We start from the raw sequence: 25569 nt of genomic DNA, 5'->3' as shown, positions 1-25569 counted from the left end.
ATGCATTAGCTATCATTATGTATATTAAACAAAAGGAAGGCTGACTTCAATAACTGCTGGTATGAAAAGGAAAACAATGCTTAAGAGGTTTGACTTGGAAAAAAATACCTTCTTCATTAAATTATTTAATAAAGTACCTGAAGTCAACCTGAACCAGCAAAACTGAGAATTTTGCAATTTTAGTTTAATAAATGTTCATGTTTAAAGGAACAATAGGAAATGATTTCTGAGTGACTATCTGGCTGGGTCCTTCAACTCAGGGTTGCTACTCCCCTCGAGGTGGCCTTGGGTCCATTACCACCGCCACCACTTCATCCCCAACTCAGCCCAGTGTTCCTGCTCCATCCTTGTGGTTCCCCTGCACCGGCACCTCTGTGAATACTCCTTTATACATCAGCTCTCCTCTAATGATCCTTATCTGACTAAGCCATCTGTTTCCTGTTAGGGCTGTGAATTATACAATCACTTTACACTCTCACAAGCAGTCCAGAATAGTTCCCACATCACAACACGCTTTGTGCTTTGAGTATTATCTTTTTCTTTGCAACTTCGATAGGCTTAAAAAAAAAAGATAATGATATCTATTGCACTGTTGTTTTTACATTTACTTAACTATCACTGATAATACTATTTTTCATATTTATTAGCTATTCTTAATTTCCTTTTCTGAGAATCACGTCTTTTGCTCATTTTTCTACCAAGATCTTACTGTTTTTCTTATAAATTTGAATGATCTTCATATACATTTGTTATATGGATGAAAGGAACAAACTTCTACTTGACTTAGTTTAAGCAAGAATGGGAATTTACTTGAAGGACATAGGAGTGTCTCTCGTGGAGCCTAAATGGAAGGATCAACTAAACTTCAGGAATGGGCTAGAACCAGGGAGTATCATGTTGAGATTGGGAAGTGCTCTTGGTCCATATTTCATTTCTCCTTTTTTTGCATGTTAGTATCATTCTGCTCTGTCAATACAAAGTGATTTGCATCGCTTCCTGGTCCACATGGTAGAACATGGTAATTACCAAACAGCTCCAAGTATACAATTCACTATTCAGAAGAGTAGCCAAGAGACATGGCAAGTCTAGACCCAATTCCAAATTCCTAGGTCAGGTGACCAGTTGAAGGAAAGTCATGTCCTACTAGCATGGCAGTTTTGTTACAACCATATGTTTAAGAGTAAGTTACTGAAAAAAGCAAGATGACTAGCAGTGACCACAAAGGTATTTTCTAAAGTTTCAAAACCAAGAACATTACTATGCTAAAATGTAACAGTAATAGTTGTAATGGTCACTGTTGTGCCTATGGAAGACCTTTTCTAATGTATAATAGCTTTAAATAAACAGGATATTAAAATATTAAGATATTTCAAACTAATGCAGTTCCAAAGGTCTACTATAGTGACAAAATTTCTGTCCAAGAGAGGTCACACTTTGATATTTCCACATTAATTGCATAGTCACTAGCACAAATTCAGACCTCACTAATTAAATGGTGGCACAATCCCACTAAACAGGATAAACAAATTAAATGAAACTGCCTGGCCTGGCCAGTATGGCTCAGTAGTTGAGTGTCAACCTGTGAACCAGGAGGTCACGGTTCAATTCCTGGCAGGGCACATGCCCGGGTTGTGGGCTTGATCCCCAGTGTGGGGCGTGCAGGAGGAAGCCAATCAATGATTCTCTCTCTCCCTCCCTCTCTGAAAGCAATAAAAATATATATTTTTAAAAAAAGACTGTGTAACTGAGACCTCACAGAACATTAGGCGACAAAAGGTACCTTAGGTCACCCCACCCAGCTGACCTTCTATTTATCTGGACCTGACCCAGGTCCCTACACCCCTACCTAAGTCTATTTCTTGGCTTCTCAGTAATCCACCCCTTATCTTCATATTTAACTTCCTCATGTACTTGTAAGTCTCATGCCTTTTTTTTCCCCCCCCAGATTTTTCTGACTTTTCTCTTCCCCTTTGGGTTGGATTCTCTGCTCCTGGGATATTTAAGTGCTGTTTCCCTGATTTTTGGTCTAAACCACATCACTGTACCAGAATTACCACTGAGTGCCCCAGCCCTGGTCTGGCCTCTGTCTCCCTCCACCGTGGCCTGCCCAGGTTGGCCATGCTTGTGCGTGCAGCTGCCACTCCCGAGTACTGCACAGGTAGTGCCTCATCCCCCTGTGATGGTTATTGATGTACTGCCTGTAAGCTCCAAATTCACCCTTCTGACTTCTCTGTGAAAATGGATCTGGGCTCTTAAAAGGAAGACCTTTTCTAATGTGTAATAACTTTAAATAAACAGGACATTATAAATATTAAGGTATTTCAAACTAATGCAGTTGCAAAGATCCATTATAGTGACAAAATTTCTGTTCAAGAGGTCACACTTTGATATTTCCACATTAATTGCATAGTCACTGGCACAAAAAATGTGTCCTTTTTTTGTTGGCACTAAAGTTTTGTTAGTAGGGGCACTGGAGACACTGCAGGAGGAAAGAGCTTGGCTTTCTGGTTCTGGTGCGTTCACTGAGCAAGCTCCTGCAGCATGGGAGGGGGCTTCTCCAGCTGCTGCCTGATTCTTCTAGTGACTAAAGAGTCATAAACTTTAAGAAGTAGTCTATCCATTAGTGAATCATCAGAATATATACAAATAGTTTCTTAAATAGAGCTGAATTCTGCTCATCCTTTAAAAAAAATTAACTGATTTTTGAGAGAGAGAGAGAGAGAGACAAACATCGATTTGTTGTTCCACTTATTTATGCATTCATTGGTTGAGTCCTGTATGTGCCCTGACTGGGGATCAAATCTACAACCTTGGCGCATTGGGATGTGCTCTAACCAACTAAGCTACCTGGTCAGGGCCGAATTCTGCCACTCTTGGGAGTGATCCTTGCTCTGAAGCAACAAAGAATGACAACTTTCTTTCACATACAGGGTAGGGCAAAAGTAGGTCTACAGTTGTTCATATGAAAAATGATAAAATAATTAACAAATAAATACAAAAATAAACTTTCACATACTCACAACTGTAAGCCTACTTTTGGCAAATCCTGTAATACTTTCGCACGTATTTGAAAACAAATATTTTGCTTCTTGATTGTCTTTTCACCAGATTAAAAAATATCTTGCCACTTTAATCATCTCCTATATAAACACTCAACATCTTAATTGTCTTCTGGATGTACCTCTGCCCCACCAACTGGTCAGAGTTCTTCTAAAGTACTGCCCCAGTCATAAAACACAACACCCCTGACGCGTGTGACAGGCCCGATACAATGTAATGGACTGTCACTTGCTGTGATCAGGAAGCTGTACCTCCCTTCAGTCAGTCAGAGCCACTCTGGGGTTCTGGAAATCCAGCGTTCCTAGGTGGCTTGTGGATCAACTGAAACCCTCACATCCTTTGCACACGACTAACTTCCAAGCGAGGATTTACTCATCCAACTACTGTCTTCATTAAGAGAACTGCCTTCTTCCAGCATTGCTCAACTGGTTTTCCTCTACTACTCTTACAGCGATGGTGACACGTGCTTACCATGGCCAGGTTAATCTGCTGCAGTGTGGGATGAGCACAATAAGCCTCCAGAAAAAGACAGTTCCACAGGACCTGGCACGTCTTTTACATTTTGTCCTTGCCAGGTCAGGCACAGTTCATAATATCATAATGCATTCATATCAGTGATATTATTATATATTTCTATTGTAAAAGCCCTTTGGACAACTCTTTTATTAAAGTCTTATTTATGTTTCATGGACAATTACATATAGTGTCCAAGTTCAAGGAATGTATTTTATGGCAATCTAGCCATTTCATTATATAGAACAGTGATGGCGAACCTTTTGAGCTCAGCGTGTCCGCATTTTGAAAAATCCTAACTTAACTCTGGTGCCGTGTCACATATAGAAATTTTTTGATATTTGCAACCATAGTAAAACAAAGACTTATATTTTTGATATTTACTTTATATATTTAAATGCCATTTAACAAAGAAAAATCAACCAAAAAAAATGAGTTCGCGTGTCACCTCTGACACACGTGTCATAGGTTCACCATCACTGATATAGAACAACAATTATACTGAAGTACATGAAAAGCAATGGAAAGAAAAAATTTCTAATACCTCAAGCCAAAAGGATGTCATTAATAATGTGATTAGGAGACATTATACAAGGTCATTTAATAAATCTCTTTCTGAATATTCCCTGAACTACAGTGAAATTGTGTTATGTACTATGGCATATTTCTTCCTAACAGACAGCATCTTTCAAGTACCCTAAGTATCAATTTAAGATTTCCTTTTCTAGACTAAATTTATAACAGGGTAGCCTACAAAGTGTCATTAAATTCACATACTAGATATGCATGATACTTTTCTAACTTCTACTTTTCTCCTTTTCTTCTTTATCTATTAATAACTACAAGTCCTCTAAAGAAAGTCCTTTCCTAAAACCATATCATCAGCATCTTCTCTGAATTACACTTTTTTTCCTCCTTATCAGGTATCATTGCATAACTTGAATTCTGGCTTCAATTTCTAATCGAAGCATTAGAATTTATTTTCCTCCCTTCCTTAGCTTAAAGTGTACGAGTGAGACTACACCCTTTCTTATTAAGTTACAGCCCAGAGGGCAGTTTATAATGAGCCCAACAAGGTGTCAAATGTTCCTGTTCCAGCCCTAATTTAAAATGCTGCATTTCCACCATTTCCTTTTTAAGTTTTCTAGAAAGAAAGAAAGTTTTCCTGTTTCCCAATATCTATTGCTATGGAACACATATAAATAAAGCTCACTGGAGCCTTGGAAATTCAGTGCCCACAAAACAACAACAAAACTGTCCTGTTTCTGGCCAAAGAAAGGGACTAAGGCAGAAACAGCTAAATTCCACTAAAATCCATCTCCCTCTTCCACAGTCATCAAGTTTTAGCTGGAATGTGACTCCCAGCCAGAACTACATATCTCAGCCCCTTTGTAGCTAAATGTGGTCATCTGACATATTCAATGAAATATTCAATGGAACAAGAGCACCAGTGTTATGTGATACTTCCAGGCCTAGCCCATAACACCTTGCAAGCCTAAAAAATATATTCTATGCTCTTTTGACTTTGGCAGCTGATAGAAGATGATAGAAGAACTGGTCAGCTTAAGTCCCTGAATGACTGTGGAACAGCTACTGCTAACCTGAAAAGTTCATCTCAGAGCCACTTCCTGAGCGAGAGAAAAAAAACTGGCTTTAAAAAATATGGAAGTTTAATTATTGTCAGGTCTTCTGTTTCAGCAACAAGCTTACTCTAACCAGAAAATTCATTTTAAAAAGGAGGAGGAGGAAGAGGAGGAGGAGGACGAGGAGGAGGAGGAGGAGGAGGAGGAGGAGGAGGAGGAGGAGGAGGTTTGGGAAAAGAAAAGGGAAGAAAAGCATATATATACTAAGTTCTAATGCTGAATTCAGATGAAAGACAAATAGTACCACAGTTTAAGGATAATTCTAAAGAGAAATAACCCACTAGAACAAACGCCTATGCCCGTGCACTGCTTCTTGAACGTTTCTTACCCGAGTCCTCACCTTCACCACACCGCCATGTCACTTCTCCCACCGTAAGGAGAACTCACCACAGGATTCTGATTCTTCCTCTGACTGTGGGCAGAAACTCACTATCTTAGTTAGTCCCAGCCTTCCCACTCTCTTCCTTCTTTCATACCTGCCAGGCACTGTGGCCCCATGGTTAGGTATAACCCTAATCTGCTGAAAAATACATAGGAATCAAATAAGAGATGTTTGCTTTTCTAATAGGTAGGCAGTTGAGGGCAAGTAAGATGACATTCATGTTGTCCAGGGATCCAGGGCCCTTCTAACTAGTTGTTCCACATCACCTAGGGTTATGTGCCCCTTCAGGGTCCAGCTGGCTCACCTCTTCCACATATGCATTCCAGCCCAGGGGAGGGGCAAAAGGGTAGAAAGGCGAAATCAGGATCCTCATGCAGGATATGCAGAACTTAGTCACATACTGGCTGCAAAGAAGGCTGGAGAATGTAGCACTTAGAAATGGTCCAATACACTAGAGCCAAGGGGCAATATCAGTTATGCCTGAGAAAGTAAGGCTAGAAAGTAACAGGATTTCATGTATCTTTTAAGAGAATCCATCCCCAATCTAATCTGTCAATGTAATGTTTCCCAAACTGTATTCTGTGGACCACTATTCTGAGAGGAGTTATTAGGAATGCTTTAGAACAACAGGGATCTGTGATCAAACTTTTTCCCACTCTCAGATTGTCCCAAAGCCCATTAGCAAAGTAAAGTTCCCAGAAGTTTGTGATAAAGAAACCCATTTAATTTGGTGTGGCTTAGTCCAGAATTCTTCCAACTGATAAGAACAGAGAATTTGGTTTTTTTCTGGAAACAATGCTTTGCAAGATAGCAGACTGAGACAAAGTTTAATTCAGTAAACATAACTCCTGTAAGATTTTATGACAAGGTCTATCTAAAACTCTAATCTAAGTCATATCAAGGACCACACTTGATCTGCAGGGAATACTTCCTGCAGCCTGATCAGGCTGGCCAGAGTTCTTACTAGACCCCCAAACCCTTTCCAGACTCTACTCTTTGTGCTTATGCCCATTCTTCCCACTGAGATATGTCTGCTAAACCCTTAGCCTGCTCTCAGAGCTTAGTTGAAATCTCACTTCTTTTTTTTTTAGTTGTGTTTTTTTTTCCCCTTGAACTTTTTAAAAAATATATATATATATATTTTATTGATTTTTTTTACAGAGAGGAAGGGAGAGGGATGGAGAGTTAGAAACATCGATGAGAGAGACACATTGATTCAGCTGCCTCCTGCACACTCCCCACTGGGGATATGCCCGCAACCAAGGTACATGCCCTTGACCAGAATCGAACCTGGGACCCTTCAGTCCACAGGCCGACACTCTATCCACTGAGCCAAACCGGTTAGGGCAATCTCACTTCTTTTCAACTCTTCAATCTATTTATATAAAAGGCTAATATGCTAAGTGTCCTTCCCACTGTCTGACAGGTCGCTAGGATGCGTACTGATCACCAGGGGACAGACGCTCAACGCAGGGGCTGCTGAGCTGCAGTGACTTGGCAGCAGCGGTTCTCGGGTGACACACCCTGAAACCAGAGAGAAGGAAGTCCGATTCCTCGCGGGGCTGCGAAATTCCACCTTCGGCCATGGGTTATGTTGTTGCTGGGGCACTGTCAGCCCAAATATGGTTTACTGCACACTTACTTGCGTTTGTGTTCCACACCCTGTATGACAGCAACTTTGCAGAGTACCCTCTCGCACTCTGGGACCCCTCAGGGGATGTCAGAGAGCCAATTTCGGCCCGATCCTCCCAGGCCAGGCCAAGGGCTCCCATCTGCCAGAGGGACCCTGCTCACTCCGCAGACACCAGGGAGGGACGGTGGAAAGTTGGCTCCAGGGCATGTCTGGCCCTCTTGGCCAGTCCCGCCCCGCCGGCCACCTTCTAATTAATTTCCTTTCAATGTGCACGAATCCGTGCACCAGGTCACTAGTTTATAACAATGTCCTTTCTCTGAATTCTGTTAGTATTTATTATCTGATATTTATTTGACCCTCATGAGCCAACTGGAAGTGAGCTTTCAGACTTAGCATGAGCCACCAAAACTCCTCCACTGAGATCTCAAGGCTTAGATAAAAAGGCAAAAACCCCAGCGTCAGGCCCAGAAAAGCAGCAAAACCAAACAAGTGACACCATGGGTGACATCAGGACCAGTTACATTGACTAATGACCCCCCTGTTCTGGTGCCAATCAATCAGTAGAGGACACAACCCTGAGATGACACACCTGGGAAGCTGATGAATATTCTATTGGGATCCTCCCCTGAGGCCTCCACATAAATACCTCCAGACAGAGGACCTGTGGAACTCTAGCCAGAGCCTTTCCCTTCCCCCACAGTGTGCATTCACGCTCCAAAGGGGAGCATGCTCCACTTCTACATGGTAACCGGGGCATTATTACAGAGAAGACCTATGTGTTTTCTAATCAAAATCCATTTTCCTTTTGGGGGGTTTAATTTCCAAAAGGTTAATTTTGTATTTTGCCCAGAAGCTGTATCTTACAAATAAGCACTTTTATAATTGATTTTAAAATTAATGCTCTAAATTATTTAAGCTTTAATGATTAAGCTTTTAGTACTACCACAGGTAATTTCTGGCAACTGCAGCAGTTCATAAATCTAAAACCAGTAGGATCTAATGCTCTGAGAATTGCCTTTAGAGAAGCCCCTGTCTGTGGAGACAAGTGCTGCCTTTCCATGTCATCACACTTTAAAACAGGCAAGAAAAGACTCATCCAACAGGCTGTCCTTACAGAATTTTTTCATTAAATTATGTTAATTATGTCTTTCAAAAAATCCTGATGTGGAAATAAAACAATTAACCAACATATAATTTAACTCTACTGCTTTCTTTCTATAAAAAATACAATATGTATGATTACTTTAACGTTTTAAAAAAATCTCTAATTATTCAAGGCTCATATTATAAAAAGGAGATAAAAATGCCTCAGGTGATCCCCTGGCTAGATTAAGTGGAGAAGAGGAAATTGAGAAGGTAAGACCTGAAGAGAACACATAAAGAACGTGTAATTAATTCTGCTGGCAGAGTCCTACAGAGACCTCACCAAAACTGGGGTGGGGGTGAGGGTGAGTGCGTACAGGATCGCACTCGGCTTTGGAGCAAGAATAGAATTCAAGAAGGTGAAGGAGACAATGCTACCTGGGAACACTGTAAATAGTAAGAAGAAGGGGATAAAGTACATGACCAGTCACAGGTAGAGGTGTTCGTCCAGCATGACTGACTGTGGGCTGCATAAGGCATGGAACATAAAGTGTGACTTGGAGGGATGAGGCCAAAACATGATTTCGGAATCAACTGTAGCTTGTTCTAAAGCTCGTTCAGCGTGGTTTCACTATAACAAACCTACAACAGGGTATTTACAAGGTCAAAAGAAACCATACTTTCTCCTGAAAAGTAAAAATTGCTTTATTATACATTATCTGAAACATTCCCAAAGCAGAGCTGCAGAAATGAGTTATCCTATCTAATAAAAGACAAAAAGGGTAATTAACCGTACCTCTGCTATGCTTCCCATTGGCTAATCAGCACCATATGCAAATTAACCCAACCAAGATGGCTATTAATTTACATATACCAGCTGGGAGCATAGCAAGCCAGGTGGCCAAAAACAAGCTGGGTGGCGGAGGCGGGAGCAAAACAACCGGCCGGGCGGCTGAGGGAGGCAGGAACGAAACAAGCTGGACATCCCTCGAGGGGTCCCAAACTGCGAGAGGGCACAGGCCGGCCTGAGGGACCCCTCTCTCCCTGAGTGCACAAATTGTTGTGCACCGGGCCTCTAGTCAGATTATAAAATGTTAAAGACAAATATCGTTTACCAAGGGCTTAGTAAATGCTATGTTGATCTGTTTGTGAAACATTTTCTGAAACTAATTTTTTCCAGGTTTATGGTCACATTACTGTCAGTCCCTCTAATAAAAATGCATGCTGTACTCTAGCTGCATTACTGGCAAAAAGAGCAGTTATTTATCAACACCTTTTATAATCCCCTTTTTAAATATCCTACTCAGCCTCTGAAGGAAATGCTATACCCAAAACAAACAGAGTGTTTAGCAAAAAAGACAGCCATACATGAACATTAACACACACACACACACACGCATACACACACAGAGTCAGAAAAATAACAGGGATTTGTCAAAAAGAATGATACCTTCTTCTTTCCTCCAGTCAGGTTCAGGGCATTTATTATTTACTGTTATGCCTAAGAAGTTGAAAATAAGCTAATTCCTCTTTAGGCCCCAGGACTGTGATTTAAGCAATGCGTTCATTATAAAAATACTCCTACCACAACCAAATAGTAGAGTTGAATATAATAGGACTACCCCTGTGTCCATTGCAGTTGTACAAACTGAACCATCTACTCAATCTTGAAATCTTAAGACCCTCAGGGAGAACTCACACTGTGGACTGACCCTTGTCAATCTTGCAGACTTTTCTCCCTAAAGTTTGACACAATATAGCTTTGTACACCTGTTGGTTTCTTGATATGAGGTTTAGTGTTTTATGTCACTTTTTGTTTCTGCTCACAGCTACACGTATTTTAACTCTAGTTCCAGCTTTTGCCTTTGTATTCACAGTTCCCTATAGGTCCCTATTTCTTTTTTTAAAAAATATGTTTTATTGATTTTTTACAGAGAGTAAGGGAGAGGGATAGAGAGCTAGAAACATTGATGAGAGAGAAACATCGATTGGCTGCCTCCTGCACACCCTCCACTGGGGATGTGCCCACAACCAAGGTACATGCCCTTGACCGGAATCGAACCCGGGACCTTTCAGTCCACAGGCCGACGCTCTATCCACTGAGCCAAACCAGTCAGGGCTAGGTCCCTATTTCTTGCTCGCAAATCTATTCAGAGAAATTATCTTCAGCGGGCTTTGTTTATATTGTAGAATTTATACATCATATCTCACCAATATTGTAAATCTTAAGACAGAAATCTAATGATCCCCAAAAGAGCTGCCAAACAGAAACTTATACTGAAATGCTTTCTATTCCCTTTATGATGAACTTGTAGCTAAAGAAAAATAGTTTAAAATCAAATTACAACAAAACAATAAATAAAATTAAATAACACCATTTGTGAGTTAATAAAATAGGAAACTCTCAGAATAAAGATTTACAGGTCTTGGTAGTTGTCCCAAACTATATTTTAATTCAAGTGGGGATGGTAGAGGTAGCAAAGTAACAGGAAGATTTAGGGCAGGTGAGGGTACTAAAAAGAAAAAAAGGAGGGTGAGAGGAGAGTGAACAACTTGGGTACCATCACATTTCTTTAAGGGAGACAGCCTCAAAATTAAATTCTCACAGCAATTCAACTCGTTGCAATCAAAATTGGGCACTTTTTATGGGCAAAACACCAAAGACACTGCTTGAACAAGAAAGAGATTGGTTTGCCACACTTTGACACATAACTACTCAAAATAATATATTTGTTCAAACACCAAAGAGCTGGTTTTAAATATTTCTTACAATCCTTATTTATGTATCACTTTGTTCTATTAAAACATGATCACAGAAAAATGGACAATGACACAAATGGAGGAAAAATTGAAGGTAGAGTAGATGAAACCAGGAGTGTAGCAAATACATAAAATTGCATATATCATATCATAAGGTCTTTCACATTTTTTTAGAAGGTGGGTCTAAAATTTGACCCCTAATCTTCCTGGCAGCAGGTGCAGGGAGAGAACCCTACTGGCTATACACTTCACTATCTGGACAATGAACCCCACATCTGCTCAGGAGGAACTCAAGAATTCTAATACTAGACAGAAACTGTCCTAATGGGTCCTTTTAAAGGGCACCTTTTAATTGACCACCATGTATCATAGGGATTTTTCTTAGAAGGAATGCCAGTGTGAAAAATTCAGTGGTAACATTTGTGAAGGCTCCCTTACCACACAGTCTACATACACAGCTCAGCCCTAGCAGGTCTGGCTCAGTGGATAGAGTGTCAGCCCATGGACTGAAGGGTCTCAGATTCAATTCCAGTCAAGGTCACGTACTTCGGTTGCTGGTCAGGGTGTGTGCGGGAGTCAACCAATCAATGTGTCTCTCTCAGAATGATGTTTGTCTCCCTCCTTCCCATCCACTCTTCCTAAAAATCAATAGAAAAATATCCTTGGGTGAGGATTAACAGCAGCAACAAAAAGATATATAGCTCAGAGAACAGAGAGCTGGTATGTTTTTAGATCCAAGAAAATTAATACTGTGGTAAATTAAACAGGATCAAAAAAGAAGATACTTCTAGAATACAGACAGTCCTTGGGTTACGTTGGACTCGACATACATCGTTTTGTGGTTACGTCGCCATCCCCACTTATTTATAAAAAAAAAACAAACTGTCATTTCGATGTATTTACATATGTGTTTTATGTTTTTTATTATTTATTTACCACAAGTAAAGGTCAGGAATTGTTATCTTTTAAATTTTTACTGTTTCATTTCATTACTGCTGTATATGTGCTCCATGTGAGTGACGTAGGTGCTTATGTAGGTGGGTTCCGACTTATGGTGAAAATCACGTTACGTTGTGCCGTAGGAACAGAACTCCGACGTAACCCGAGGACCTACTGTACATCTGAGATCATGTTTTATTATCCACTAGAGCAGTGGTTCTCAACCTTCCTAATGCCGTGACCCTTTAATACAGTTCCTCATGTTGCGGTGACCCCCAACCATAAAATTATTTTCGTTGCTACTTCATAACTGTAATTTTGCTACTGTTATGAATCATCATGTAAATATCTGATATGCAGGATGTATTTTCATTGTTACAAATTAAACATAATTAAAGCATAGTGATTAATCACAAAAACAATATGTAATTATATATGTGTTTTCCGATGGTCTTAGGTGACCCCTGTGAAAGGGTAGTTCGACCCTCAAAGGGGTCGCGGCCCACAGGTTGAGAACCGCTGCACTAGAGGCCCGGTGCACAAAATTTGTGCACTGGAGGGGGGGGTCCCTTAGCCCAGCCTGCACCCTCTTGCAGACTGGGAGCCCTCAGGGGATGTCTGACTGACGGTGTAGGCCCACTCTCCAGGGGACAACCTTAGTGCTGCTGCAGCGGTGGGAGAGGCTCCCGCCACCACTGCTGCACTCACCAGCCATGAGCCTGGCTTCTGGCTGAGTGGTGCTCCCCCAGTGGGAGCACACTGACCACCGGGGGCAGTTCCGGTGTTGAGCGTCTGCCCCCTGATGGTCAGTGTGCGTCATAGTGACCGGTCATTCCGCTGTTTGGTTGAGTTGCAATTAGCCTTTTATTATATAGGATTGGTTTACAGCCTATAGATTAGCTATTATATAATGGTTTAGAATTCTAATTCTAGATACTCTTGAAAAGCAACATTTCATAGATGAGAACACTGATAATGACAGAATGAAGTATTAAAGTGAGACTAAATCTATTCTATTATGAATGCTCACCTATCAAACAAATTTCTATTTTTTTTTTTTTTGAAAATGATATTACAACTACTGGGTAAAACTGCCACTCTACTGACTGCCTAAGATCATAAAAGAGAGGATTTTCAACCATTAAGACAACCATACTGACACTGACAATATTGTATTTAATGGTATACTTATATCCCCTGGTAAAATAACAAAATGGCAATATTAGAAATGGAGAGGGCTTTTGAGACCAATTAGATAAGCCCCTTTGTTTTCTTTTTTTAAATCATTTTTTATTGCTCAATTACAGTTGACATACAATATTGTATTAGTTTCAGGTGTACACCAAAATGATTAGATTATATAACTAAGTGATCATCCCGATAAATCTTGTACCCACCTGACACCACAGTTATTAGAATACTGACTATATTCCTTGTGCTGTACTTTACATCCCCATGACTATTCTGTTACTACCAATTTGTACTTCTTAATCCCTTCACCTTTCTCATCCAACCCCCAACCCCCTCCCATCTGGCAACCTTCAAAATGTTCTCTGTATCTATGAATCTGTTCTGTTCTGCTTGTACATTTATTTTATTTTAAATTTTTATTGATTTTAGAGACAATGAAAGAGTAAAGGAGGGAAGAAGGGAGGGAGAAAGGAAATGAGGGAGGAAGGAAGAGAGAGAAACAGATAATTTGCTCCACTTATTTATGCACTCATTGGTTAATTCCCCCCCCCCCCCCGAACCCCAGTTAATCCTCACCCCAGGATATTTTTCCATTAATTTTTAGAGAAAGTGGAAGGGAGGGGGAGAGACAGAGAGAGAGAAACATCAATGTGATAAAGACACATCAACTGGCTGCCTCCCACAAATGCTCCAACCAGGGCCTGGGATGGAGCCTGCATCCTAGGTACATGCTCTTGACCTTTATCGAACCTGGGACCCTTCAGTTCATGAGCTGATGCTCTATCCATTGAGCCAAACTAGCTAGGGTCCTTTTTATAATTAAGGATTGTTTTTTATTTGTACCAAGCATTTTACTTCTTCTGAAAATTCCCTAGTTCAGCCCTTTTATAGTACATCAAGGCTTTTTTTTTTTGTAATCTCAATTTTTAAAAAATATGTCTTCATTGATTTCAGAGAGGAAGGGAGAGGGAGAGATATAAACAGTGATGAGAGAAATATGGATCAGCTGCCTCCTGTGTGCCCCCTACTGGGGATCGAGCTCACAAACCTAGGTGACCCCCTTGTGCATGAGATAATGCTCAACCAAGCCACACCAACCGGGCTCACTGGTTGATTCTTGCATGTGCTCTGACTGACAACTGAACTTGCAACCTTGGTGAACCTCTAACCAACTGAGCTACCTGACCAGGGACTGTTTTATAGATTCAACTGTTGATAAATATATATTTACTAGAAGCCCGTTGCACGAAGATTCGCGCAATAGGCCTTCCTTCCCCGGGCTGCTGGCACCGGTTTTCCTCCAGCACCCGGGACCCAGGCCTTTGGTCCAGCCACAGCAAGGCTTGGCTTCTCTGCTGCGGCTGCAATGAGGCTTGCCTTCAGTCTTCAGTCTTCACTCCGGCTGGAGCCTTCAGTCTTCGCTCTGTGCCTGTGTATGCAAATTAACCACCATCTTTGTTGGGTTAATTTGCATAGTCGCTCTGATTGGCTGGTGGGCATAGTGGAGTGACACCAATTTGCATGTTTCTCTTTTATTAGCGTAGATTGTCATTTATTGTTCATAGTTTTGTATGGGGTTTTTTTCTCCTCCTCTTCTTAAAGACTTTAACATTTCAGTAATACTGGTTTGGTGGTGATGAACTCCTTTAATTTTTTATTGTCTGGGAAGCTCTTTATATGTTTTTCAATTCTAAATTATCTAAATGAAGCTTTGCTACATAGAGTAATCTTGGTTGTAGATCCTTGCTTTTCATTACTTGGAATATTTCTTGCCAATCCCTTCTTGCCTGCAAAGTTTCTGTTGAGAAATCAGCTGACAGTCTTATGAGAGCTCCCTTGTAGGTAGCTAACTGCTCTTCTCTTGCTGCTTTTAAGATTCTCTGTCTTTAACCTTTTGCATTTTAATTATGTTGTGTCTTGGTGTGGGCCTCTTTGGGTTCATCTTGTTGGGGGCACTCTGTGCTTCCTGGACTTATATATCTATTTCCTTCCCCAGAAAGGGAAGTTTTCTGTTATTACTTTTCTCAAATAGGTTTTCAATTTCTTTCTCTCTCTCTCTCCTCCTTCTGGCACCCCCTAATGCAGGGGTCCTCAAACTTTTTAAACAGGGGGCCAGTTCACTGTCCCTCAGACCGTTGGAGGGCCGGACTATAGTTTAAAAAAAACTATGAACAAATTCCTATGCACACTCACCTATCTTATTTTGAAGTAAAAAAACAAAACGGGAACAAATACAATATTTGTATTTGCATGTGTCCCGTGGGCCGTAGTTTGAGAACCCCTGCCCTAATGCAAATGTTGGTACACTAGAAGTTGTCCTTTAGGCTGCTTACACTATCTTCATTTTTTAAATTATTCTTTTCTTTTTGATCTTCTGATTAGGTGTTTTTTCCTTCCTTACATTCCAAATCACTGTTTGGATTCTTGGCTTCATCTACTCTATTGTTGATTCCTTATAAATTATTCTTTTTTCAATTAGTGTATCCATTTCTGATTCTTTTTTATGGTTTCCATGTCCTTTTCTATGCTGTTGAAGTTCTAAATTTATCTACTCTTCCCCTAAGTTCATTGAGCATCCTTGCAACCAGTGTTTTGAACTCTGCATCTAGTAGATTGCTTGTCTCCATTTTGTTTAGTTCTTTTTCTGGAGTTTTGTTCTGTTCTTTCATTTAAGATATGTTTCTTTGTCTCCTCATTCTGGCAGCCTCCCTGTGTTTTTTTCTATGTACTAGGTAGAGCTGCTACATCTCCTAGGCTTGGTACAGTGACCTAATGTAGTAGGGGTCCTATAGGGTCCAGTGGCACATCCTCCCTGTTCACCGGAGCTGGGTATTCCAGGTACACCCTCCCTCTCCGTGTGGGCTGTACCCTCCTGTTGTAGTTGAGCCTTGGGGATTGCTGTTGGCACATCAAGTTGAGGGATATATCCCCAGGCCAATCAGCTGTGACCACTGTGGAGGATAAGCTGTGCAGGGGCCCACCCCACAGAGCAGGTCTTACTTCAATGGGACTCTGGTACCTACTGAGTCTTCCCCTTGAGTATGTCGCTTGTGGAGTGGTTGGGTGGTGCTTTGATGTGGTCTGAAGCTGTCCTCTGGGTGTGCTGGCTCTGGGGCCTCCCAGGAAGTGAGGCCAAGGTCAGCTACTGCCTGTGTTCTTCCCAGGGCCACCGTGCTTGAGTCACAAAGTGATCTGAAGATGGTTGCTACTTGTGCTGGGCTTGGAGGTGCCCAGGAGAGGCCAAGGAGTGAACCAAGGCCAGCTGCCACCAGTGCTGGGCGTGGGGCCACTTAGCGAAAGGTACAGAACATGCCAAAACCAGATGCTGCTTATTTGAGATACTTTAAGAAAGTCTGAAGCATAAGACAAGGCAAGCCATTTGTATGGAAAAGCCACTGAAAACAGCTTGGGAGGGCCTGAAAGTTGGGTGGAGCAGGGTTTCAGGGAATCACCAAGGCAGGGCAAACAGTGATAACCAAGTTGATGGAGACTCAGCTATGGCACCCACCTGCCAGTTCTGTGTGGTAAGAGCTCATCAAAGGAACAATGGCCTCTGCCAGCATTTCTAACAGAAAACTGGCCCCTAGCTCTTTCCCTGATGCCCAAATAATTCAGTTCCTCCCCATGGATCTCTGGTGCCTTTCAAGTTGCTGCCCCAGTGCTGGAGCTCAGAGGCAATGAGTCTGAGTCAATCCATGTGCAGGGCCTGTTAAAGGAATGGCTGGGACTCCAGCAGCCCTCTGTCTCACTCAGCCACAATCCCAGCTGGTTTTTACAGCCAGAAGTTACAGGGCCTTCTCTTCCTGGCACTGGAACCCTGGGCTGAAGGGCCTGTTGTGGTACTGGGACCCCTCTCTTCAGCAGGGACCTCCGCAGCTGAGATATCCCTCCCAATTTTTATCCACCACCTGTGGGTGTGGGACCAGCCAGTTCTGAATCTCCGCCCCTCCTACCAGTCTTGATGTGGCCCATTCTTTATATCCTTAGTGGTAGGACTTCTGTTCAGCTAGATTTCAGGTGGTTCTGAATGATGGTTTTTCTGTAGTTTTTGTTGCAATTTTTAATCCAGTCCCATTGTTTTCAAAACAGGCCCAAATAGACTGAATGACTTAGATAAGTTCACAGAGCTAAGTGGTGGCAGGGCCAGTTCGGCATTCAGATGTCCCAATTGGTCTAACACTAACTAACTAAGCTGCTCACTTCTACTCTATGATGTAAACACATTTAGTTTATATAGCTATTAAACCAACTAATATTAGCCTCAGGTTTTCTACCTTAGTTTCCCAGGTACCTCATTCAACAAATATGTATCTGCCAAGATACAAAATAACTTCCTTGCTTACAGTTTGCTGCATAAATAGAACCTAAATCAAAACAAACAAACCAACCAGTATCCAGTACTAATATAATACTTAAGTGCTGGTAGGATGATAATGTTTAATATTTAATAGACAAACCCGTCTAGAATTCCTTTGAGACCACAACATCATACAACCAATCACTGTCCTCAGAAGAGGGAATACAATGTGCTAATTATAAACACTAGACAGGAAAGTATCAAACAAGAATGACATGTCTGTGAAATTCATAAGATGAAAACAATTTCTAAATCAACATTTTGTGGTGGGATTAAAACAGGCACATGCTTTGTTTCTAGAAGTTTAAAAAGGCACACTCAATACTTAAACTTTTCTGCAAAGTACACTTAATTTTTTTTAAGTTTTAAACATAGCTTATGTAGAGACTCATATGCTATCTTAGGGGCTTTAAATCATATCAGGGAGTTTCTCAAACTAAGGAGCAAAAAACTGAAATTGAGAAAGGTGCAATTAAGCCAGTGTTTTTGTTTAACAGATAATTCAGCAGGTGCCATAATCACTCCAACCTAAGCCCGAGTACGGAAAGGCCAGCAGGAGCCAGATTGCCCTGACAACCGCTGGAGCTAGAGTGCTGACAAGCAGAAATGCTGCCACCAAAACGTAACCATGGATACCAGGCCAGCCTTGAAAGGTAAGACAACACGGTCGTTCTCTCTTATGTTTCAGGTGCAATCTATTCTTCAAAATGCAATTCTGTTACACTAACATATCAATTTCAACCAACTTACCCCCCCCCCACACACACACACACACATACACACACACACAAAAAAAAAAACACTAGCAGATCATGTGAAGGATGAAAATTATATCTTTTTCAAAGTTAGTAAAGTCCTATAAAGCACACTCATAATTTCAGAAAAGGCCAACTACAACTGGGAATACTCACTTGACAAATCATTGCAAGCTGTCAGGTTGCAAACATCACTGGTCTTCCCCCCCTGCTGTTTTCATAGGCTCTAGGGCAGCGGTTCTCAACCTGTGGGTCGAGACCCCTTTGGCGGTCGAACAACCCTTTCACAGGGGTCGCCTAAGACCATCCTGCATATAAGATATTTACATTACGATTCACAACAGTAGCAACGTTACAGTTATGAAGTAGCAACGAAAATAATTTTATGGTTGGGTCACAACATTAGGAACTGTATTTAAAGGGCCAGAAGGGTGAGAACCACTGCTCTAGGGGTTCTGGATGTTTGTAGCAAAAATGTACAGAAGCAGTACTTATCTTTAGCCACAGGGCTTTTCACATCAAATGGGACAACCACAAAACAGTGAGACTTTACAGCCAGTTAATCTGATTTGCAGGAAATGTTTTAGTAATCCTAGGTAAAACTCCTAAGCAGTCAGTATATTCCCATCAGTTTCTTTATGGTACAATTTCAAAGAGGCGTATATAGAAGCAAATTCACAGGCCTGTCTTTAGTCCTTCGGGGAATCTTTTTATTTTTTAATTGAGTTCAGAGAAGAATGGAAAGGGAGAGAGAGATAGAATCATCAATGATGAGAGAGAATCATTGATCGGCTGCCTCCTGTCGCCCCCTACTGGAGATTGAGCCCATAACCCAGGCATGTGCCCTTGACAGGAATAGAACCCAGGACCCTTCAGTCCACAGGCCTGCACTCTATCCACTGAGCCAAACTGGCTAGGGAATCTTATACCAGACAAATAAAATGAAGTATTTCCACTTCTAAAGTTCAGCAAATTTACTTAATAGCATGGACAGTCAAGACTTAAGAACCTGCGAATTAGAAACAGTCAAATGTAAGGCTTCTTAAAATGATTACCTAGGGGCAAAGTACTAACCACTGTTCCCCAAGATCAGGCCTAATAAGCCCCACTGTGTAATTTCCTACTTTTAAAAGAGCACCTGCATTCTTGCTGGGGCATGCGATGGCACTACCCTAGACAGAACACCAGGTGGGAAATCCGGAAAAGAGGCTTAGAGTTGATCATTTCAGAAAGGGCAGCCAGTCTTGGGTTCCATAAAAATTCTACTCAAAATGTCAGATTTGGTTTAAAAAAAAACAAAACAAAACACAAAACTGAATCATTCATTTATGTTTAAATGGTGTATGGTAAAGCGTGTTCCTTGTATTGTGTTGTCTTACTGATTGTTATACCTTCGTAAAGTGCGACACATAAAAATGCATTTTACAAAGTGGAAAGAGCCCCTCTCTCTCCAGCTACTCTATTACATCTACCATTTTACACCTTAAGGACTTTAGCCCCTTTTCCTAGGTATTAGTAACATAACACCCTCCCGCGTTCTCTTTCAAACATTCAGGGAAGGCATTTAAAAAATGCATTTAAGATCCTTTTGCAGTTTCAAAAGCGTGATGACTGCGTGTTCGCGCTCTTGTGTGAGATGTGCCTCCCGCAAACCTTGTTACAACATGGGCTCATCACCCGTGTGAGGTGACACACACACACACACACACACACACGCACACACACGCACACACACCACATATTTCCTGCATCAATCGGGAACTCGGAGGCCCTTGAGAGCCTCGAGGGGGAAAATAAACAGGAAGTGAAAGTGACAAGATAACGGCATTGCATACTTTCTGCTTTTCTTTCAAACGGCACGGCTAAAAGCTAAACCATATTTTTCTGCTTTCCTTTCAAATGGCACGGCTAAAAGCCAAACCATATTTTTCTCTTTAACAATCGGAAACTAATTTCACGTGGGGGTGGGGGCTGACACTCAGAAGCCACGCCCTTGCGAGCCGCACAGCTGGAGGGAGGCGCTTCTGCTGGGCGGCCCTCGCCCGGCCCCCGAGGGCGCCCCGCGCAGCCGGCACCCGCTTCCTGTCTCTCTTCCAGGGCGCACCCCCCACCTCGCTCCGCGCCACGGTCCACGCAGACCCCGGGGCCAGGGTCAGGCCAACTGTTACTCACGACACACGCTCGTGATTCACCGGAACAGCGCGCGCTACCCTCCCTCTCCCGGGGCGCGGAGGCTCGGGCTCCCCGGGTGGAGATGTCCCCCCGACCGTGCGCACTCGGCCGTCGGGGCGCGGGCTCCCTCGCGCGTGAGCCCCTCGGGCACCGACCACCGGAAACTTCCTCGGGACCACGGCTGGGACGCGGAGAAACCGCGTCCCCGCACCCCAAGCAGGTCGGGGTGATGGCCCGCGCGCCTCCCGCCCTCCCCGCCATCGGCCCCCGGCGCATTCCCCGCCCCCCGCCTTTGCCCGTCTCACGTCTGCTGCCCCGCGACCACCGCGGGGTCCTCCCGCGCGCGGAGGCCAAGTGAACTTCGCGGCCGCTTGGCTTCCATTCCACACAAGTGACCCCCACAAACTTTCCCAGCCGCCGCCCCCCGCCCCGAGGCCCCCGCCGCGTAGCCGGCTCTTACCCGGGGCGTCGGCGGCCGCGGCCCCGCTCGGCCCGGGGCGCTGGGCGTCGGCGGGCGCCACGGGCGCCACCAGCGCGAGCCCCTCAGGAGCAGCATCCTGCCCGCGCGGGGCGCCGTCCGCGTCCGCGGGCCTCGTCAGCGTGGGCGCCCCGCCCGCCTCCCCCGCGCCGCTGGGCGGGCTGCAGGAGGGTGTGCCCCTCTCCACTTCTCGTCTGTGCACATCCCGGCGCGAGACTGTTTTCTCTCCTCCGACCAAAAAAAAAAAGGGGGGGTGGGGAGAGCGAGCGAAGCACCCTACGCACCGCGACCTTCGGGGGCGGCGCGGGCTGGGGCACCGCGGCCACTGCACCTGGCGAGCTCTCCATTGGGGAGCCGCCGTTAATTCCGGCACTCGGGGCTCTAAGAGCGGACTTCTCCATGCGGGCAGGTGGGGGGGGGCGGGGGAGGCACTCGGGGCTCTAAGAGCGGACTTCTCCATGGGGGCAAGGGGTGGGGGGGGGGCGGGGAGGCACGAAGGGGCTCTAAGAGCGGACTTCTCCATGGGGGCAGGTGGGGGGGGGGGGCGGGGGAGGCACGAAGGGGCGTCAGGCATCTTTCTGGAAGATCGGCCGAGGCTCCCACGCGCAGTTGATGTGGAGGCTGTGCGGGGCTGCTGTGAGCGCGGGGTCCCCTGCCCCAGGCCGCCGCTGCACTCACCAGGTGCTGGCCCACCCTGGGATCTTGGGGACAGTCTCACAGAGAGGAACTGGCTTCTTTTTAATATTTCAGAAGAGAGAGGGAGAGGGAGAGAGAGATGGCCGGAATCGAACCCGGTACCCTTCAGTTCATAGGCCAATGCTCTATCCACTGAACTGAACCAAACCAGCTAGGGCTGAAGCATGCTTCTCATTGAAGGAGCTAAGGAACTGGAACTTAGTCTTCCCAACAACTGGGAAATCTAGTGCTTTGGCATTTAGGAGTAACCTAATGGCCTCGTCTTCTGACGCTGCCCACCAGTGTGCCCCGTGCCCCTGCAGTTCTGCTCTGGGCTGCACCCCCAGAACTACCGCTCCTGTCCCCCAGATCACCTACACAGGGGCTTCATTCTCAGTGGTCCAGGCTGGAAGCGCCCCCCCCCCCCCCCGCGCAAAGAAATTAATAGTAACCTAATCCAAGCTATCACATATCTTACTTACAATGAGTTGCTAGATAAAACACAGGACGCCCGGTTACATTTGAATTTCAGATGAACAACTACCATTTTTTTAAATGTAAGTATGTCCCAACTAGTGCATGGGTCACACTTATTCTTTTTTTAAAAAATATGAAACGTTTGAGATATTTTTGTTTATCTGTAATTCAAATGTAACCGGGCATCCTGTATTTTTATTTGCTAAAGCTGCAAGAGGCTTGAGTTAATGAATCAATGCTGGCAAACAAGGCAACAAGTGGCAAAGCTCTCCGGATGATGAGCTCCTTTCTTTATTGAAAACAGATGGAGGGTTCTGTGACCGCAAAAACTCTGTAAACAACGTTTCAAAGGCAGATGCATGTGTTAACTAGCATTTGCATTTCTTTTTTATTGATTTTTAGAGGGGGGAGAGGAAGGGGGAGAGAGAGAGAAACATCAACTTGTTGTTCCATTTATTTATGCATTCATTGCTTCTTGTATGTGCCCTAACCAGACATCAAACCTGAAACTTTGGCACAGCCGGTGGAAGCTCTAACCAACTGAGCTACCCAGCCAGGACTGCCTTTGCATTTCAAAATAAAATTGCCCCAGGCAATAGTGAAACATTAAACAGGAAGTCCACAAGGGAAGTAATTTACCTGAGTTCTTTCCTTTTATTAGCTAGAGCTTCAAAAGAAAGAGAAGAGTTTTATGTTGGCTGTCATGCATAATTCTGCAATGAACAGTGGGACTACAGCTATCTTTTTGAGATACTCATTTCATTTCCTTTTGATATATACCCAGTAGTGGGATTGCTGGATCTATGGCAGATCTATTTTTAATTTTTTGAAGAACTTCCATACTGTTTTCCATATGACTGCAGCAACTTACATCCCCACCAACAGTGTACAGGGGTCCCCTTTCTCTAGTAGCCAAGATACGGAAACAACCTAAATGTCCACAGAGGGAAGATGGATAGAGAAAATGTGACATATAACCATGTCTATTATATGTTATACTAGAGGCCCGGTGCACAAAATTTGTGCATGGGGGGAAGGGATCTCTCAGCCCAACCTGCACCCTCTCCAATCCGGGACCCCTCGGGGGGATGTCCAATAGCCGGCAGTTGGGCATCCCTCTCGCAATCCAGGACCACTGGCTCCTAACCGCTCACCTGCCTGCCTGATTACCCCTAACCATTTTGCCTGCCTTCCTGATGCCCCTAACTGCTCCCCTGCCTGCCTGATCACCCCTAAATGCCTCTGCCTGCCTGCCTGATCACCCTTAACTGCTCTCCCCTGCCAGCTTGATCGCCCCTAACTGTTCTCCCCTGCCGGCCTGATCGCCCCTAACCACCTCTGCCTCGGCCCCCACCATCGTTACTAAAAATGCATTTAAAACCTAGGAAAAGGGGCTAACTCCTTAAAGTGGAAGATGTCCGGTCTAATTAGCATATTACCCTTTTATTGGTATAGACCAGGGGCCTGGTGCACAAAAATTTGTGCACTCGGAGGGGTGGTGTCCCCCAGCCCGGCCTGTGCCCTCTCGCAGTCTGGGACCCCTCGGGAGATAACAACCTGCTGGCTTAGGCCTGCTTCCGGGTGGCAGAGGGCAGGCCCAATCCCTAGGTGCAGCCCTTGGTCGGGCTCAGAGCAGGGCCGATTGGGGAGTTGGGGCGCTGCCCCATCATGCACAGAGCAGGGCGGATCGGGAGGTTGTGATGTCACCCTCAGTCACGCTCAGGGTAGGGCTGATTGGGGGGTTGGGGCACTGCCCCCTGTCACACTCAAGGCAGGGTCGATGGGGAGATTGCGGCGCCACCCCTTGTCATGCACAGAGCAGGGACGATCAGGGGGTTGAGGAGCTCCCCCCTGTCACACACAGAGCAGGGCCGATCAGTGGGTTGGGACGCTGCACCCTGTCACACTCAGGGCAGGGCCAATGGGGAGGTTATGGCTCTACCCTGTCACACACAGAGCAAGGCCCGTGGAGGGGGGTTGGGGCACCACCCTCTATCACCCACAGAGCAGGGCCGATCAGGGGGTTGGTGTGCTGCACCCTGTCAAACACAGAGCCTCAGGGCAATCAGGGGATTGGGGAGCTCCCCCCTATCAAGCACAGAGCAGGGCAGATAGGGAGGTTGTGGCCCCGCCCCCTGTAACACACAGAGCCGCAGGGCGATCAGGGGGTTTGGGCACTGCCCCCTGTCACGCTGATCCCGGTGCCGGGAGCCTCGCTGCTCCACTGATCCCGGTGCCGGGAGGCATATTACCCTTTTACTATATAGGATAGAGGCCTGGTGCACGGGTGGGAGCCGGCTGGTTTGCCCTGAAGGCTGTCCTGGATCAGGGTGGGGGTCCCCACTGGGGTGCCTGGCCAGTCTGGGTGAGGGGCTGAGGGCTGTTTTCCGGAAGCGAGTGACTGAAGCTTCCAACCACTCCTTGTTTTCTTTTTTTTTTTTATTCTGGGCCAGCTTTAGCTCTGAGGCCTCACTGCTGAAAACATCGATACAAAGTTTCGGTCCGCCTGGCTTTCAGTCCAGCTGGTTTCTGGAGTTTTGTTTATCTTCTTATTTGCAACATAGTACATAGTTGCTTAGAGTTGTAGCTCAGAGGCCGGCAAGTCAGGCGGGGAACGTTGGAGTCTGCAGACACTGGAGCAAGCAAGCCTCATGTTCGCTTCCAGCTGCCTGGCTGCCGGCCGCCATCTTGGCTGACAGTTAATTTGCATATACTCACTGATTAGCCAATGAAAAGGGTAGCGGTCATATGCTAATTACCATGTTTCTCTTTTATTGGTGTAGATATGCTCTATTATCTATTATATGCTATTATATATATGCATATATACAATGGAATATTATTCAACCATAAAAAAGAAGGAAATCCTGCCATTTGTGACAACATGGTTAAACCTGGAGGACATTATGCTAAGTGCAATAAGTCAGGCAGAGAAAGGCAAATACTATATGATCTCACTTTTACATAGAATCTAAAGAAGTCAAACTTATAGAACCAGAGAGTAGAACTATGGTTGTCAGAGGCTGGGATTTGGGAAAAATGGGGAAAGGTTGGTCAAAGGATATAAACTTTCAGTTATAAGAAATAATAAATTGTAGGGATCTAATGTGACTCTAATTAATAATACTGTAAAATATACTAAACTGTGCTAAGAGAGTATATATTAACTGTACTTACTACATCCCTCCCCAAGAAAAAGCTAACTATGTGAGGTGATAGAGGTGTCAAATAACTTAGTTGTGGTAATTATTCACTATATATGTAAAATATATCCTAATATATAAAGAGCCAGGGTCCGTCATGACCAAAACATCCGGACGGACAACCGAACACCAGGTTAGGGTCCTGGCCAGCGCAGCAGAAGTCAGTCCTGGGTCCTGGAGGCGTGGTGGAAGTTGGTCCTGGGTCCCGGCAGGGCAGCCCATGGCAGGAGTCAGTCCTGGGTCCTGGT

General features: G+C 44.3%; 1 protein-coding gene and 1 non-coding gene across 2 annotated transcripts in view; one reads left to right on the top strand and one right to left on the bottom strand.

Annotated features, from left to right (window-relative positions):
- Positions 1–21103, bottom strand: part of MCUB (mitochondrial calcium uniporter dominant negative subunit beta) — an 85449-nt gene extending 64346 nt beyond the window's left edge. Inside the window, exon 1 of the mRNA XM_070433659.1 lies at positions 20949–21103. Coding sequence (XP_070289760.1) covers positions 20949–21044 — 96 coding nt within the window. The 5' untranslated portion in view covers positions 21045–21103. The remainder of the gene's footprint in view (positions 1–20948) is intronic.
- On the top strand, positions 19899–20003 carry LOC139001487 (small nucleolar RNA U13). Its single transcript, XR_011470054.1, has one exon. It is a non-coding gene; the product is annotated as a small nucleolar RNA U13 (small nucleolar RNA).
- Positions 21104–25569: the final 4466 nt, after the last annotated feature.

This window comes from Myotis yumanensis, unplaced genomic scaffold (assembly GCF_028538775.1).
Source record: "Myotis yumanensis isolate MYYU_CA2020_CCGP unplaced genomic scaffold, mMyoYum1.0.hap1 SCAF_1, whole genome shotgun sequence".
Classification (NCBI taxonomy): Eukaryota; Metazoa; Chordata; class Mammalia; order Chiroptera; family Vespertilionidae; genus Myotis; species Myotis yumanensis.
The sequence above is the reverse complement of the archived record's forward strand: the minus strand, read 5'-3'. Positions and strand labels throughout refer to the sequence as shown.